Source organism: Zootoca vivipara, chromosome 6, assembly GCF_965207765.1.
Source record: "Zootoca vivipara chromosome 6, rZooViv2.hap1.1, whole genome shotgun sequence".
NCBI classification, from domain to species: Eukaryota; Metazoa; Chordata; class Lepidosauria; order Squamata; family Lacertidae; genus Zootoca; species Zootoca vivipara.
This window is the reverse complement of record NC_142589.1, coordinates 658183-671323: the sequence shown is the minus strand read 5'-3', so window position 1 is coordinate 671323 and position 13141 is coordinate 658183. Positions and strand designations below refer to the sequence as shown.

Here is a 13141-nt window from a genome sequence, read left to right as displayed (position 1 = left end):
TCTTTTGTAGGGGTGGTAATGTGGCCTTCCTGGAACAGCCCAGCTGAATACTGCAGGAAACTTGATGCAGGACTAGGGTCTGAACAATCCCAACAAGACAAAGATGGCTTGTACTGTTAATGTGGCCAACAGCAAGTTTCCACATGCTTGGCCAGAACCCAACCTTAATGAAGAATGTTTTCAACCTTCCATAGGGACTGCTTAAGTATTCATCATTTTGGAGAATGTTCCATGAAGCAAGGGGGGGGAGGGGAAATGGCTTGAACTTAAGATGTATTGCTGGATGCCAAAGTGCAACCATCTACCCATACAAACTTAAGTTGCTCTTTCAAGCAGCATCAGCAATGACACTTCCAAATGATCTGTTCCATTGAAGCTGTGGGTCACTTTCCCACCAGGTTTTGTTTCCCAGTTAGCTAGCACATTTTCTCCTCCTAGTTCCTGGAGGCTAGGCTAAAATAGCCTGTAAGGTAAAAGTAAAGGTTAAGGGCCCCTGGATGTTTTAAGTCCAGTTAAAGGCAACTACGGGGCATGGTGCTCATCTCGCTTTCAGGCCGAGGAAGCCAGTGTTTGTCCACATACAGCTTTCCAGGTCAAGTGGCCAGCAGGACTAAACCGCTTCTGGTGCAATAGAACACTGACAGAAGCCAGAGCACATGGAAACATGGTTTAATTTCCCGCCACAGTGGTACCTATTTATCTACTTGCATTAGTGTGCTTTCGAACTGCCTGTAAGTAGTGTCTGTTCAGCTTTAGAATGCTAAAAATCATTAGAATGCTCACATATCTAGAGATCAGAGAACTAAGTTCAGATGTGGCACGCTAAAGCTGTTCACAAACCTAGCTTCCACTAGGAAAATGATAGGTCGTTTGTAGATTTGTACAGCTGCCATTTCAAGAGAAGTGACACCCACTTTCCTCCCAGAAGAGCTGTACCTCATTCAAAAAAGGGAGGGAGGAATACCACCACCCTCTTCTCCAGCACAAGAGCAGCTACAGTAAAGAAAAAAAGCTCCAAGGCACACACAGCTAGTTTTAGCAGCTGGATCAGAACATAAAGAGAGAATTCATTCACACAATGAGTCAAGGACTTTATTAGTTTTCAAGGAATGTGATACATCATGACATAAACAGCTATGTAGCTCAGCCCTGTATCCAAAAATCATAAATTGAGAGCTTAGCAAAGCTTTGAAGCCAAATCAGGGCAACTGGTAGCCAACCAACTTGTAATGGGCTCCACAGGAGGGGCAGCGCTGGGGATTTCCCTTGTGTAGCCAGAACCAGATCACAGTGCTGTTGTCCTCTTCACCTGCAACGTGTGAGAGAAAGTAGATTAGGCAAGATACTGCAGACACATTGGCAAAGCGCACATAGGAATGACAACTGAGGGCTGCATCTAGGCAATACAAGCTGATTCAATAAAAAAGCAAGCACAAAGAAAAAGTTGATTAATAAACTAAATCACCAAGAGTGACTTTAATAGCCACTCAAGCTATTAAAGAACCTACTTTAGGCAGAGGCCATTTATGTTTTGTCACACTGATCATGTCTAAGAGTTCAGCCGCATCGGCAGGCAAGCCAACAACTTGCCTTCACAAATTTTGTAGATGTTCCAACTCAAGCCATATTCTTCCCGCCTACCCAAAGGAAGTTCAACACAAATTAATGCTTCCCCCTCCCCCGCCCCAGGCAACACTGATTTCACATACAGATAAGTGACTGCACAAGAGAGTTCCCTTGAAATGATGTGAACAAGCAGCACTGAGCCAGAAGCTATTCCTGTATTTAAGAGAGACTTACAGATGCAGCCCACAAGCCTCTTGTCGGTAATTGAAGGGACTATGTTGGGGTCTTCCTTTGTCCCAGCGTATCGTTTGGGTGGCAGCATGTTGTAAGGATCCTACAAGCAGGAGGAGAGTTGAAGACCACTTTAGAAACCCCAAAAAATTACTGCACATGTTCCCAGTAACTATTTGCCCTTCCCACCCCTGAGGTTTTGGCAGCAAATCAGCTTGCAGCCGGATGCCCCAGACCTTTCCCCCTTGAGTAGTTTCACTCCAGCCACAGTTATTCTATGTGTATAATTCTGTCACTGAAATACCTGATTTCCAGGCCAAGATATGAACTCAACCACACCCAGCCCAGCAAACCTGAGTTTCTCAGATTCAATTCAAGTACTATGGAGCAGGTAAAAACCAGTCTCCATCTCATTTGATGGAACCACCAGAATGTTATTTATTTATAAAAAGTTATGGTATATACCACTGTATTATAAAAATATATTGCAGTGGTTTACAACATTATAAAACAATAGAGTAAAATAAAAAAAATCAAAAACAAAAGGGAAAAAATTAAAAATGAGCACCAGTAAATTATTGGGGGGGGGAATCTACTCAATTGATTTCCATTTAGCTGAGGAACATACTGAATAAAGAGGGAAAATGTTTAGTGGGACAGGCTGTTGCTGCTACCTAATAAATTCATTTTTAAGCGTAAAGTATTTAAGTGATCCAATTACAGTGGTACCTTGGTTTAAGAACAGCTTAGTTTATGAACAACTTGGACTAAGAACGCTGCAAATCCGGAAGTAGGTGTTTTGGTTTGTGAGCTTTGCCTTGGAAGCAGAACATGCTCCGCTTCCTGTTTCATTTGTAAATTGAGTGCCCCACTGCTATGGGAAAGCATGCCTTGGTTTAAGAATGCTTCAGTTTAAGAACGGACTTCTGGAACGGATTAAGTGCCAGTGTTCCAGGGGGAGGTCAACAGTTCATTACCATTTATTGTATACTAAAGGAGCACAATCACAACACAGTTTTATCAATAAAGGACATTTTCCTTGCTTGTTTTTACTCACCAGCCCCTTCTCTAAAGCTTTCATGGTTTTCCTCTCCATTCCTGTAGCCTGTTCTTCATCAGTGGGGATACCTAGGATAGAGAACAACAGTGAACTGTTGGGGATGAAAGAGTCTTCCCTATGTCAGGGAAGTCTCAAAATATTTGTTTTACTACCCGTGAGACTCTTGGCACCTGTGCCCCTGGCATTTACCACTTTTTCTAGTCCGTGTCAAGTGACCCAATGACATTTACCATACCATTTTAAATTGCTTTCCGTTTCCATTTCCTACAAGTACTGTATATTCCTGCGTATAAGACTACTTTTTAACCCAGGAAAATCTTCTCAAAAGTCGGGGGTCGTCTTATACGCCGGGTCGTATTTCTTATACGGCGAGTATATCCCAAACTCTATATTTTAAGTGGAAAAGTTGGGGGATCATCTTATACGCCCTGTCGTCTCATACGCCGGAATATACGGTAGTATAAGAGAAGGCCCTATACTGTATCTGTTTTGAGATCCCAAGTTGCAGGAAGCTCTTTGAAATTTTAATAATACATTTGGAGGGGGGCTGGATTTTTAACCATATTGATTTTTAAATCATCTTTAAAAGTATAATTTTTAAACTTAACTTTATGTGCCAAATCATATTAAAGCCCATGAAGTTCTGAAGAGTGGCATTTTTAGTTTTGAAATATCTCATTTCTGGGCTGAGCTTTTAAGGTTTTTGTGAAGTCCGGCAAATCCCCCCTAAAATTAAAAACAGAGACCTGGGACTTTCTCTTATACAGTACCTGTATAGGAAACTGAAAACGGAAGCAATATAAAGCGGTAAGGTAAAAGACAGTAGGTCCCTTGGCAGGGAGGCGACCCTGGAGAAGAGTGGAGGGTCCTCCCTGTTTCTGCTCTGGCGATGCTCTCCCAGGTCCTCCCTTCAATGCTGCGTGCATTTCCCTCGCATCTTCCCGCCACGCCCTGGGAGAGAACCGCTGGAAGGCGGCCTGCGCGACAGAAGGGCGGCGGCCAGGCCAGGCCAGCCCCTTCCCTCGAGGGGCCGCGGGCGCGGCGGGAGGAAGGGGCTGGCGGCCGAGAGACCCCCCAGAAAGGTCCCCCCGCTCCTCCTCCGCCCGCCGCTCACCTCCGGCCCCCATGGAGCGGGCGGCCCCCGTCAGGCGCAGCGGCCCCCGGCCCAGGGAACTCTGGCCCGCGCTGAGGCCTCGCAGAGCCCCGCACACCCGCAGTAACCTTGACGCCATGGCAACCCTCAGAGAAGAGCGAGCGAGAGGCGCAGAGAGGCAGCCTCCCCACAGGATCTCTTCCGCTTCCTGCAAAGGAACTGCTCTTCACTTCGCCGCCTAAGAAGGCACCCGCCCACCTATTTCCTGTGTTAAAAATAAAGCAAAGCTCCATTGGTCGTGACGCTCTGTGGGCGGGCCCAGGGCAGCAGCGCCCTCTCGAGGTTATCTCAAGAATGGCAGGGGCGGGAGAAAGCGACGTGCCGAATAAGCCGCGGGCGGGAGGCGCCATCTTGAAGCCGGCGGCAGGCCTCTGCCCGCGAGCGGCTCCAGCTCCTCTCCCAAACAAATATGCACAGCAGCCCAGATGGGAGGGGCGTCTAACACATGTGGGAAGTTCGTACACACCTGCATGTCAGACAGACTCACATAGGGCTGCCGTACGTCCGGACTTTACCGGACAAGAGCGTAATTTCAAAGGCGGGGTTTACTTTTGTCCTGGATCTTAGACAAATCAATCGAAAAATCGCGGTGTTTTGTGGCGTTTTTGTAAAAAACAACAAAACAACCTCAACAATGTTGGGGTCTTCCTTTAAAAAGCTCCACAACTTTTGGGGTGTCCAGGTTTTTACTTTTTGAAACATGGCATCCCTAGGCTCCCCCAATGGCACATCTTTACCTGAGCCCCAGACGTGATGTAAGGAAGTTCCCCCGTCCTGCGTTGGGCAGAAGTAAACCTAGCCAGCTACCCCTCTCTTACCTGGCACATGGCGTGTGTCCAAGCACCCCACTCCACCCCACACAGGGCAACCCCAACCCAGGGCAGCTGCTCCCGGACTCTCTTGCCTTGGGCTTCTGCCTCTGCTTCATTGCCCCCCTTCCTTCCATGTGGCAACACATCAGAAACGCCTGCATGGTTTGGATGCCTCTGTGCCCACGGGGCATGTGAGCACCTTTACTGGCCTACCGTAGCACCTGATTTCTGGCCTGTGAAGGTGTCTCCAAACATGCACATGCTGTTGCTGTCCCTCTTGTTTGTTGACTGTCTTTGTATTTCTTTTTTTAAAATATATTTCCCCTCTATGCCTGGGTTGATTGGGCAACTGTTTCCCCCTAAGACCAGGGGTAATGTTTGCTCAGTCTACGGGGTGGGGCAACTCTCACTGAATATAAGAGGAAACACCTAGAATTTCACCATATGCCTGTTAGATAATTGCTGCAATTCAGGATTATATATGCCAGCCCTTTTAGGATCCCCAGCATGGCGCCTGTGGACAGCAGTGTACCTGGTATGCCCCGCCGAGGACCTTAAGGTCCATAAATAACAACACTTTGGAGGTCCCAAGCCTCAAGGTGGTTAGATTGGTTTCAACTAGGGCCAAGGCCTTTTCAGCACTGGCCCCGACATGGTGGAACGCTCTGTCACAAGACACTAGGGCCCTGTGGGATTTGACATCTTTTCACAGGGCCTGCAAGACAGAGCTGTTTCGCCTGGCCTTTGGCGTAGAGACTCACCTGACCCCTTATATGGGATTTGGTATATAAATTTTCCCTTGGCTTTTTTGCTGGCCCATGTAGGACCAGCATGAATAGCTGGCTCAGGTGAATATCTGATGTTTCCTCCCTTTATGGTCTTGATTTATGGGCTACTACTAAAATGAGGCTGCATTTTAAGCCATATTTTAATTAATAGTTTGTTGTTTCTATTACTGTATGTTTTATTGTAATTCATATTTGGTATTAGCTGCTCTGAGCCTGGCCCTGGCTGGGGAGGGCAGGGTATAAATAAATTATTATTATTATCACCAGTATCTCTTACAGCACCTGTGAAAGGTCTCAATAAATATCCCCTCACAAATCCAAAAGATGTGGCAGCCATTTTGTGTTATGTAGCACTCCACTCCTGGCACCCATTTTGTGACTGGCATCCACAGCACTCTCTCAAAATCCCAAATGTGCTCACTGGTCCCTGCTATTCATGACAACTTACAGGTAAAACATTAGACAATGCAATAAAATGACATCAAAGTAATACAAGATGAAGAAAGGTTCAACAGATAAAGCAAATACATTAGGTAGGAAATTATTTATTTGGTAAAACAAAGGAATGCTTGAATTTAAAAAACCCTCATTACCATCTGATGAAAGAAAAAGTGAGGGAACCAGTCAAGCTTCCTAGGACCAATAATTCCATTATATTTGCTGCAAAAACCCCTTCCATATCAACCTGCCCTTACTCCAAGATCAGCCACTGAGGCCCTCCTGGAGGTCCATCCTCAGTATCAGATACTTGGTGTGCTCTCCTGGGCCCAACTCTATACAGTCAGACCTCGGGTTGCGGCCACTTCAGGTTGCGTGTTTTCGGGTTGTGCACTGCGCCAAACCCGGAAGTCCCAGAATGGGCTACTGTACTTCTGGGTTTGGGCGCTCGCGCATGTGCAAAAACACTAAAGCGTGCTTTGCGCATGCACAGAAGCGCTGAATCGTGACCCGTGAGTGCACAGATGCGGTGCTGCGGGTTGCAAACATGCCTCCCGCACGGATCACATTCGCAACCCGAGCGTCCACTGTATAGTTTTAGGTAATCTAACCTAGAGGCTACTAGAGCATAGATGATAGAAATTAGGTCATCCCTGTCCTTTGATGAGTCGTTACATATTTTTAAAGACTTGTGTCATTTTGTGGGTTTTTATGGATTTGCCTGTTGGAAACAACCCTGTGCAAATTATTTAAAATAATCCATTAAATAATCCATTAAAATCCATTAAAAATGCTTTTGAATTATGGTGCTGGAAGAGACTCTTGAGAGTCTTGAATTATGGTGCTGGAGGAGACTCTTGAGAGTCCCATGGACTGCAAGAAGATCAAACCTATCCATTCTTAAGGAAATCAGCCCTGAGTGCTCACTGGAAGGACAGATCGTGAAGCTGAGGCTCCAATACTTTGGCCACCTCATGAGAAGAGAAGAATCCTTGGAAAAGACCCTGATGTTGGGAAAGATGGAGGGCACTAGGAGAAGGAGACATGGGCGTACCCAGCATGGGGCAGGGGGGGCAGCTGCCCTCCCCTAGAAGCAGGGCAGCTCCGTTTTTTTCAACGGAGGCAGCTTTGCTGCTGCTGCCTCTTTTTAGTCACCGCTGCCATTAAAGGAGTGGGCGAGGCAGGAGTGCAAGCACGGGTGGCTCTGTGTGCTGCCTTGTAAACGGCCCCCTTTTCTCTGGGGGGCGTGCACGTTGACCATGCCTCCTGGGGGGATCCTGGCCACGTCATTGCCAGCTAGCCAATCGGGTGGCTGGGGGGCGTGGCTGGTGTGCCCCCCCTAGCTTTGATCCTGGGTACCCTGATGTTGGGAAAGGTTGAGGGCACTAGGAGAAGGGGACGACAGAGGACGAGATGGTTGGACAGTGTTCTCGAAGCGACCAAGATGAGTCTGACCAAACTGCGGGAGGCAGTGGAAGACAGGAGTGCCTGGCGTACTATGGTCCATGGGGTCACGAAGAGTCGGACACAACTAAACAACACATACTTAAGATACGTATGTCAGAGGTTCATTTATAATTCTATTTCATGAATGATTCATGTTCTTACGTAGCTGCATTATTTTATAATTTCTGAATGTCCCATGATCATATTATGAAGCAGTTGTGTTCTATGTTATAAATCAATGGTTCCGCATTAGGGGTGCGGGGCCTCCTGGGAGTCCCATGGAATGCGCTCAGGGGCTCTGCGGCCCCATCCCTTGCCTCCCCCCCCACTAATTTTTTTTGTCATTTTGCAGGGTTATATCACAAATTTTATGGCCTGCTTTAGTGCTGTGCACTTTTTCAGCATATTGGCCAAAATTGGTTTTGAAATCATGCTGTGATAACAGTTTTGACCCGGCATTAGAGGGAGAGCAGGGCAGCCGATTGCAAGTCTCTGCCTTTCCTTCACACTGATGGAGAACAGGGAAGCTGGTCGCCCTCACTTCAAGGCGCTGTGGCACTACCTTCCCCTGGCACTGAGGCAGAGCACCTTTTCTCTTATGTATAATTTTTCATTTATTTTTACACATATTTTCCAGCATTATCATCCTTTTAAACATCATTTCAGAATTTTTGGCTATCACAGCCTAGGACTTCCTTCAACCTCAACCAATGGTTTTCTAATTGTGCATTTTGTTACTATAATTATTGTTATAAATTCAAATCTTAAATACAACTATTCTTAATTCTCTTCAGAATAATTTATATAATATGCCTTACAAAAGTTATTTTAACCCTACAAGCGATGTTAATTGATTATAATTGCTTTCCAAATATATCGTACTCCTCTTCCATTCCCTTAGGAAAGTCTGGTCCTGCTGGTTCCAAATTTTCCCGGTTAGTCTCCCCATATCAGAATAGTTCATCAGTTTCTATTGCCACTCTTCTTTAATTGATATTTCTTCTTGCTTCCATCTTTGGGCTAATAGAGTCCTTGTTGCAGTTGTCGCATATAAAGCCAGTTTGTTTGTTTTTTAATCCTTTTAATGAATTTCTGTACCTACAATATGGAGTAGAAAGGCTTCTGGGTTTTTTTAAACAAATGTATATTTCAACATTTTTTTCATTTCATTATAAATCATTTCCCAGAAGTCCTTCACTTTCTTACATTCCCACCACATATGATAGAATGTGCCCTCCTTTTCTTTACATTTCCAACATTTATTGTCTGTTTTATACATTTTAGCTCATTTAACTGGTGTTATATACCACCTGTACATCATTTTCATAATATTTTCTTTCAGCGCACTGCAAACAGTAAATTTTATTCCCTCTTTCCACAGTTTTCCCCAATCTTCTATTTGTATATTGTGACCAACATCTTTAGCCCAATGAATCATAACCGATTAAACTTCCTAATCTTTCAGGTGCCATTCCAATAATAATTTGTACATTTTAGATAATATTTTAAATCTATTATTTAATAACTCCAATTCAAATTTGATTTTGTATATCCAAATCCATTTTTATTTTTATCCCTTAAACATTTTGTTGACTTGACGATAATGCAACCAATCATTGACCAAACCTTACATCTTCATATGGTTTTAGCTTCCATTGGTTCTCCATCTCTGTTACTAATTGCTCATAGGTGGCCCAATTTTTACCCATGTTTCTCTTTTTTACACTCATTGTCTAAGAGGCGAAAGCCATCACAGTGTCTTGTGTTCTAATACTGTTTTATCTATCCCACACCTCATACAATGACTTTCGAAATATGTGGTTTCCAAACTTTTACTTTATCATACCAGAGATATGTGTGCCATCCGAATCTGTTGTCAAATCCTTCCAGATCTAAAAGGTCTGTGTTCTCCAACAACATCCAATCCCTTAACCAACAAAGGCACGATGCCAGCTTTTCTCCGTCAGCAAGAAAGCAGCCACAGAAGGATGTGCATCTCCACTGGCTGCCCCACTGACGGCAGCTTGATGCGCCCCCACCCCTTCCCACTCAAACCATGCCACTTCTTTTCCTGCCCCAACCCATCCAATCTCTGTGGCTGCTGCTTCCTGCATTGTGGGGGGGGATGTTGGACTAGATGACCCTTGGGTCCCTTCCAACTCGAAGATTCTGTGATTCCCTCATCTCCACGCCTGATCAGCATGCACCCCACCTGTGCAATCTCCGTGACTGCTCCTTCCCTCATCCTCACACCTGATATCCAACTTCAGACATTGTGATATATCAGATTATTATTACAGTGGTACCTCAGGTTACAGATGCTTCAGGTTACAGACTCTGCTAACCCAGAAATAGTACCTCGGGTTAAGAACTTTGCTTCAGGATGAGAACAGAAATTATGCTCCAGTGGAGGCAGGAGGCCCCATTAGCTAAAGTGGTGCTTCAGGTTAAGAATAGTTTCAGGTTAAGAACGGACCTCCAGAACGAATTAAGTTCTTAACTCGAGGTACCACTGTATTGATTGATTGATTGAATTTATATACTGCCTTATACCCAGAGGTCTCAGGGTGTTTCACAGAACAAAATCAAAATACAAAAACAAAATAAAAACAACAATCCAATAACCCCCCATATTGTGATGTTTACAGTAGCTGCTGATATATCACAACGTTGAAAACCATTTGACACTCATCCCTAGTCTTGTTTTTTAGTATAGCTAAAATCCTTTGCTTATTAGGGGCTACGCCACGTTTTGTTCAAAAAAAATGGCTTTGGAGAGGTAAACTACCTTAGAATTATCAAAAGATTCAAAAGTGGGGGGTCCGTGGCTTGGCTTTTGAAAAATAGGGGTCCTCAGTAATTAGCTACCGTAATTGGGAACTACTGTTATAAACCAAGCACTGCTAGAAGTTTTTCTTTCTTTTTGTTTTCCAATGTACTTCTTATCAATAAAAAAATTGGTGCAGCGGAAAGCAAATTTTCAGAATACAGTAGTGTGGCCCAGTTTGAGAAGCCTGTTTTAGCAGGTGGAGGTTGCATCTTGGAGCCGCGTCTCAAGGCAATTTGGAGCCTCCCTCCCTCCCTGGGAACCATAGTCTACCCCTCACGGGGCTACAGTGCGCAGCACCCTTAAACTACAGTTCCCAGAATTCCGGAGGGGTGGGGTGTGCTTTAAATGCAGTGGGGTGCCTGTAAGCTTAGGATCGGGCTGCGTGCGCGGAAAGCCCACGCACCGGCCACCTTCTTCCTCCCGAGCCCTCGAGGCGACCACGTGGATGGCTTGGGATCCCTGCTTGCTGATTGGCTGTCCTTGGCTGCCGCTTGGCGCCACGGGCGACCGAGGGTTGGAGCGTTCGGGCTGATTTTTGAATCGGGCAGAAGCAGGTGGGAGTTGGGCGGCGGCAGAAGCGGCCGGAGGCGTTTTTTGGCCAGGTAGAGAGAGGGGTGCAGCCTTCCTCCTAGTGCAGACCCTTCCCAGTTCTCCGGGTCCTTTTCCTCCCCTCTTTTTCGATGTCTTCCTTCTTGCATCCTTCGCTGGGATCAACCTTCCTCTCCCACGCCTGCCTCCCAAGGCGGTGCAATTCCCATGGACAAAGCAAAACGCCGTTATCGCAAGGTGGCCTCACCCTTGAATGCCCGCCCCGCTGCCTTTCAGGGTTGTGATACATTGGCAGCGACCTGCCTGCTTGTAATGTCAAAGTACTTGGTGAGGTGCAGAAAAGGTGCAAAGATTCTGGATCTTGCATGCGCGGCCTCTAAATACCTGCTGCTGCTGCTGCTGCTGCTTTGTACTAGATCAGGCGTGTCCAACAGGTAGATTGTGATCTACCGGTAGATCACTGGATGTCTGTGGTAGATCACTGGTAGATTGCTAGCTCCCCCAAAGAAGCTCAATAAGTTTTGTTCCCCCCCCAAAAAAAAGCTCTACAACTTTTATCCGGAAACCCAAAAAACAGGGCTTTCCTTCCTTAAGAAAGCTCAACAACTTTAACCAAAAAAGGGGGTAGATCACTGCCAGTTTTTAACTTTGTGAGTAGATCGCAGTCTCTTGGGAGTTGGCCACCACTGTACTAGATGCTTTTAGCCACGATTTTGAGTTACGGTAGCCCTTATAGTAACCCTCTTCCTACTGTTATAAGAATTTTAAGATCTCTCTCTCTCTCTCTCTCTCTCTCTCTCTCTCTCTCTCTCTCACACACACACACACACACACACACACACACACACATATATATAAGATAAGTGTTCATAACTGTATATATAAACCACATGTCTGAAACTTCACAGAAAAAAAAAGTCCTGAACAAATCGACCTCAAATATTTCTCTGCAAGGTCAAAGTGGGAAACCTCCCCATTGTCTCTTTCCTCACAAATCCTGTCTAAAGGGCACATTTAAGATATTAATAAAGTGTGCGCCTGTGACCTGGCTCAGGAACTAAGTATTTATCATTACAAAAGACTGGCCAGCAGAAAAGGGGAAGTTTTGCATCAGAGCATGTTTTCTTCAATCGATCCTGGGACAACAGACAAGGGAGTTCCAAAGTGAGTATAAAGGGTTCTGGACATGGGGAGTGGGCTACTGACCGCAGCAACTAGAAATCTTTTCCCTACCCCTTTCTACTTTTATTGTGGACTTGGTTTAACCAACTCCCGGGCTACGGTCCTTACGCTTAAAAAACTGCGTTTAAAAGGTACCGAACCTATCTCACTCCTGCCAACCTGTGCAAGGAAGCTGAGCGGGCTGTTTCTCTTCTATCAAGAATTGGCCCCGGCCGACCTTGATAGCCAGTGACCCAACTCTGTTTCATTTCCCCGTTCCTGTCCAGGCAAAGCACCTGTGGGGCTTCGATCCGAAAGGAAGTGACTGGTTCACGTCAGAAAGCAAAGTTGCCTTTTCTATTTCACAATTCTATCCAGACATTACCGCCTTGGCATTGCGTTCGCAAGTGTCTGAGGGCAGCTGGTCTTTTCCTTAGCAGGGAAGTTGCTGTGGGACCCTAGGCAGATTGAATGTCTGGTAGAGAGTTTCATAGGCAGTTAGTCACACGGGCAGCTTAGTAGCCAGGGAGGCAAACAGCTGGTGGATCTTAGATCTGTTTTTTTGTGTGTGTGTCCAGGGTTGGGGGGGGGTCCGTACCCCGACTGCAGTATAAAGGCCTGAACTATCCCTAATTCAAAATGGGTGCACACCCGTCTAAGCAATTCCTTTCCCAGACTCCAGCTGGTAAGGAAGCACATTTGTGGGTTACTTCTTGTCGAGACTCTTGACAGCCCCCTCCAATTTGTACTTTTAAATTGGCATGACAGACTTATAAAACCGCAGTTCCTAAAATCATGCACGAAGAAATGGGTGCGAGCTAAAGCTTGCTTCATAATTGTTAATGTATGGGCCTGATCAACCCAAAACATGGCAAGTATTATTATTTTTAAGTGGAAGAGGTGTGTAAGTGTTTGTTGTCTGCAAGAGGCTGTAAAAGGCCAAAATTTGAGAAGTTTCAAACAAGTGGTTTATATATATAGTTATGAACATTTATCTTAAAATTCTTATAACACTACCTATAGTTACTCAGAGCATGATACTGTATATCACACACATAAAATACCAACACACATATGTTGTTCTCCTCCAGTGGCTCCCAAAATGAG

At 45.4% G+C, this 13141-nt stretch overlaps 1 protein-coding gene across 1 annotated transcript; it reads right to left on the bottom strand.

Moving 5' to 3' along the window:
- Window positions 1-1070: 1070 nt before the first annotated feature.
- Window positions 1071-4146, bottom strand: COX5B (cytochrome c oxidase subunit 5B). Its single transcript, XM_035120969.3, has 4 exons — window positions 3972-4146; window positions 2855-2925; window positions 1801-1900; window positions 1071-1309 (listed from the first exon to the last, which is right to left on the bottom strand). The coding sequence occupies exons 1-4, from the start codon at window positions 4087-4089 to the stop codon at window positions 1200-1202; spliced, it is 399 nt and encodes a 132-aa protein (XP_034976860.1). The 5' UTR covers window positions 4090-4146; the 3' UTR covers window positions 1071-1199.
- Window positions 4147-13141: the final 8995 nt, after the last annotated feature.

Excerpts from the sequence above, each read along its gene's own strand:
- COX5B (XM_035120969.3), bottom strand. The coding sequence starts at position 4,089 with ATGGCGTCAAGGTTACTGCGGGTGTGCGGGGCTCTGCGAGGCCTCAGC. Across the intron at positions 2,926-3,971 it reads CCGCTCCATGGGGGCCGGAG|GTATCCCCACTGATGAAGAA; the intron begins GTGAGCGGCGGG and ends TCTCTATCCTAG. Across the intron at positions 1,310-1,800 it reads GAGGCTTGTGGGCTGCATCT|GTGAAGAGGACAACAGCACT; the intron begins GTAAGTCTCTCT and ends CACACGTTGCAG.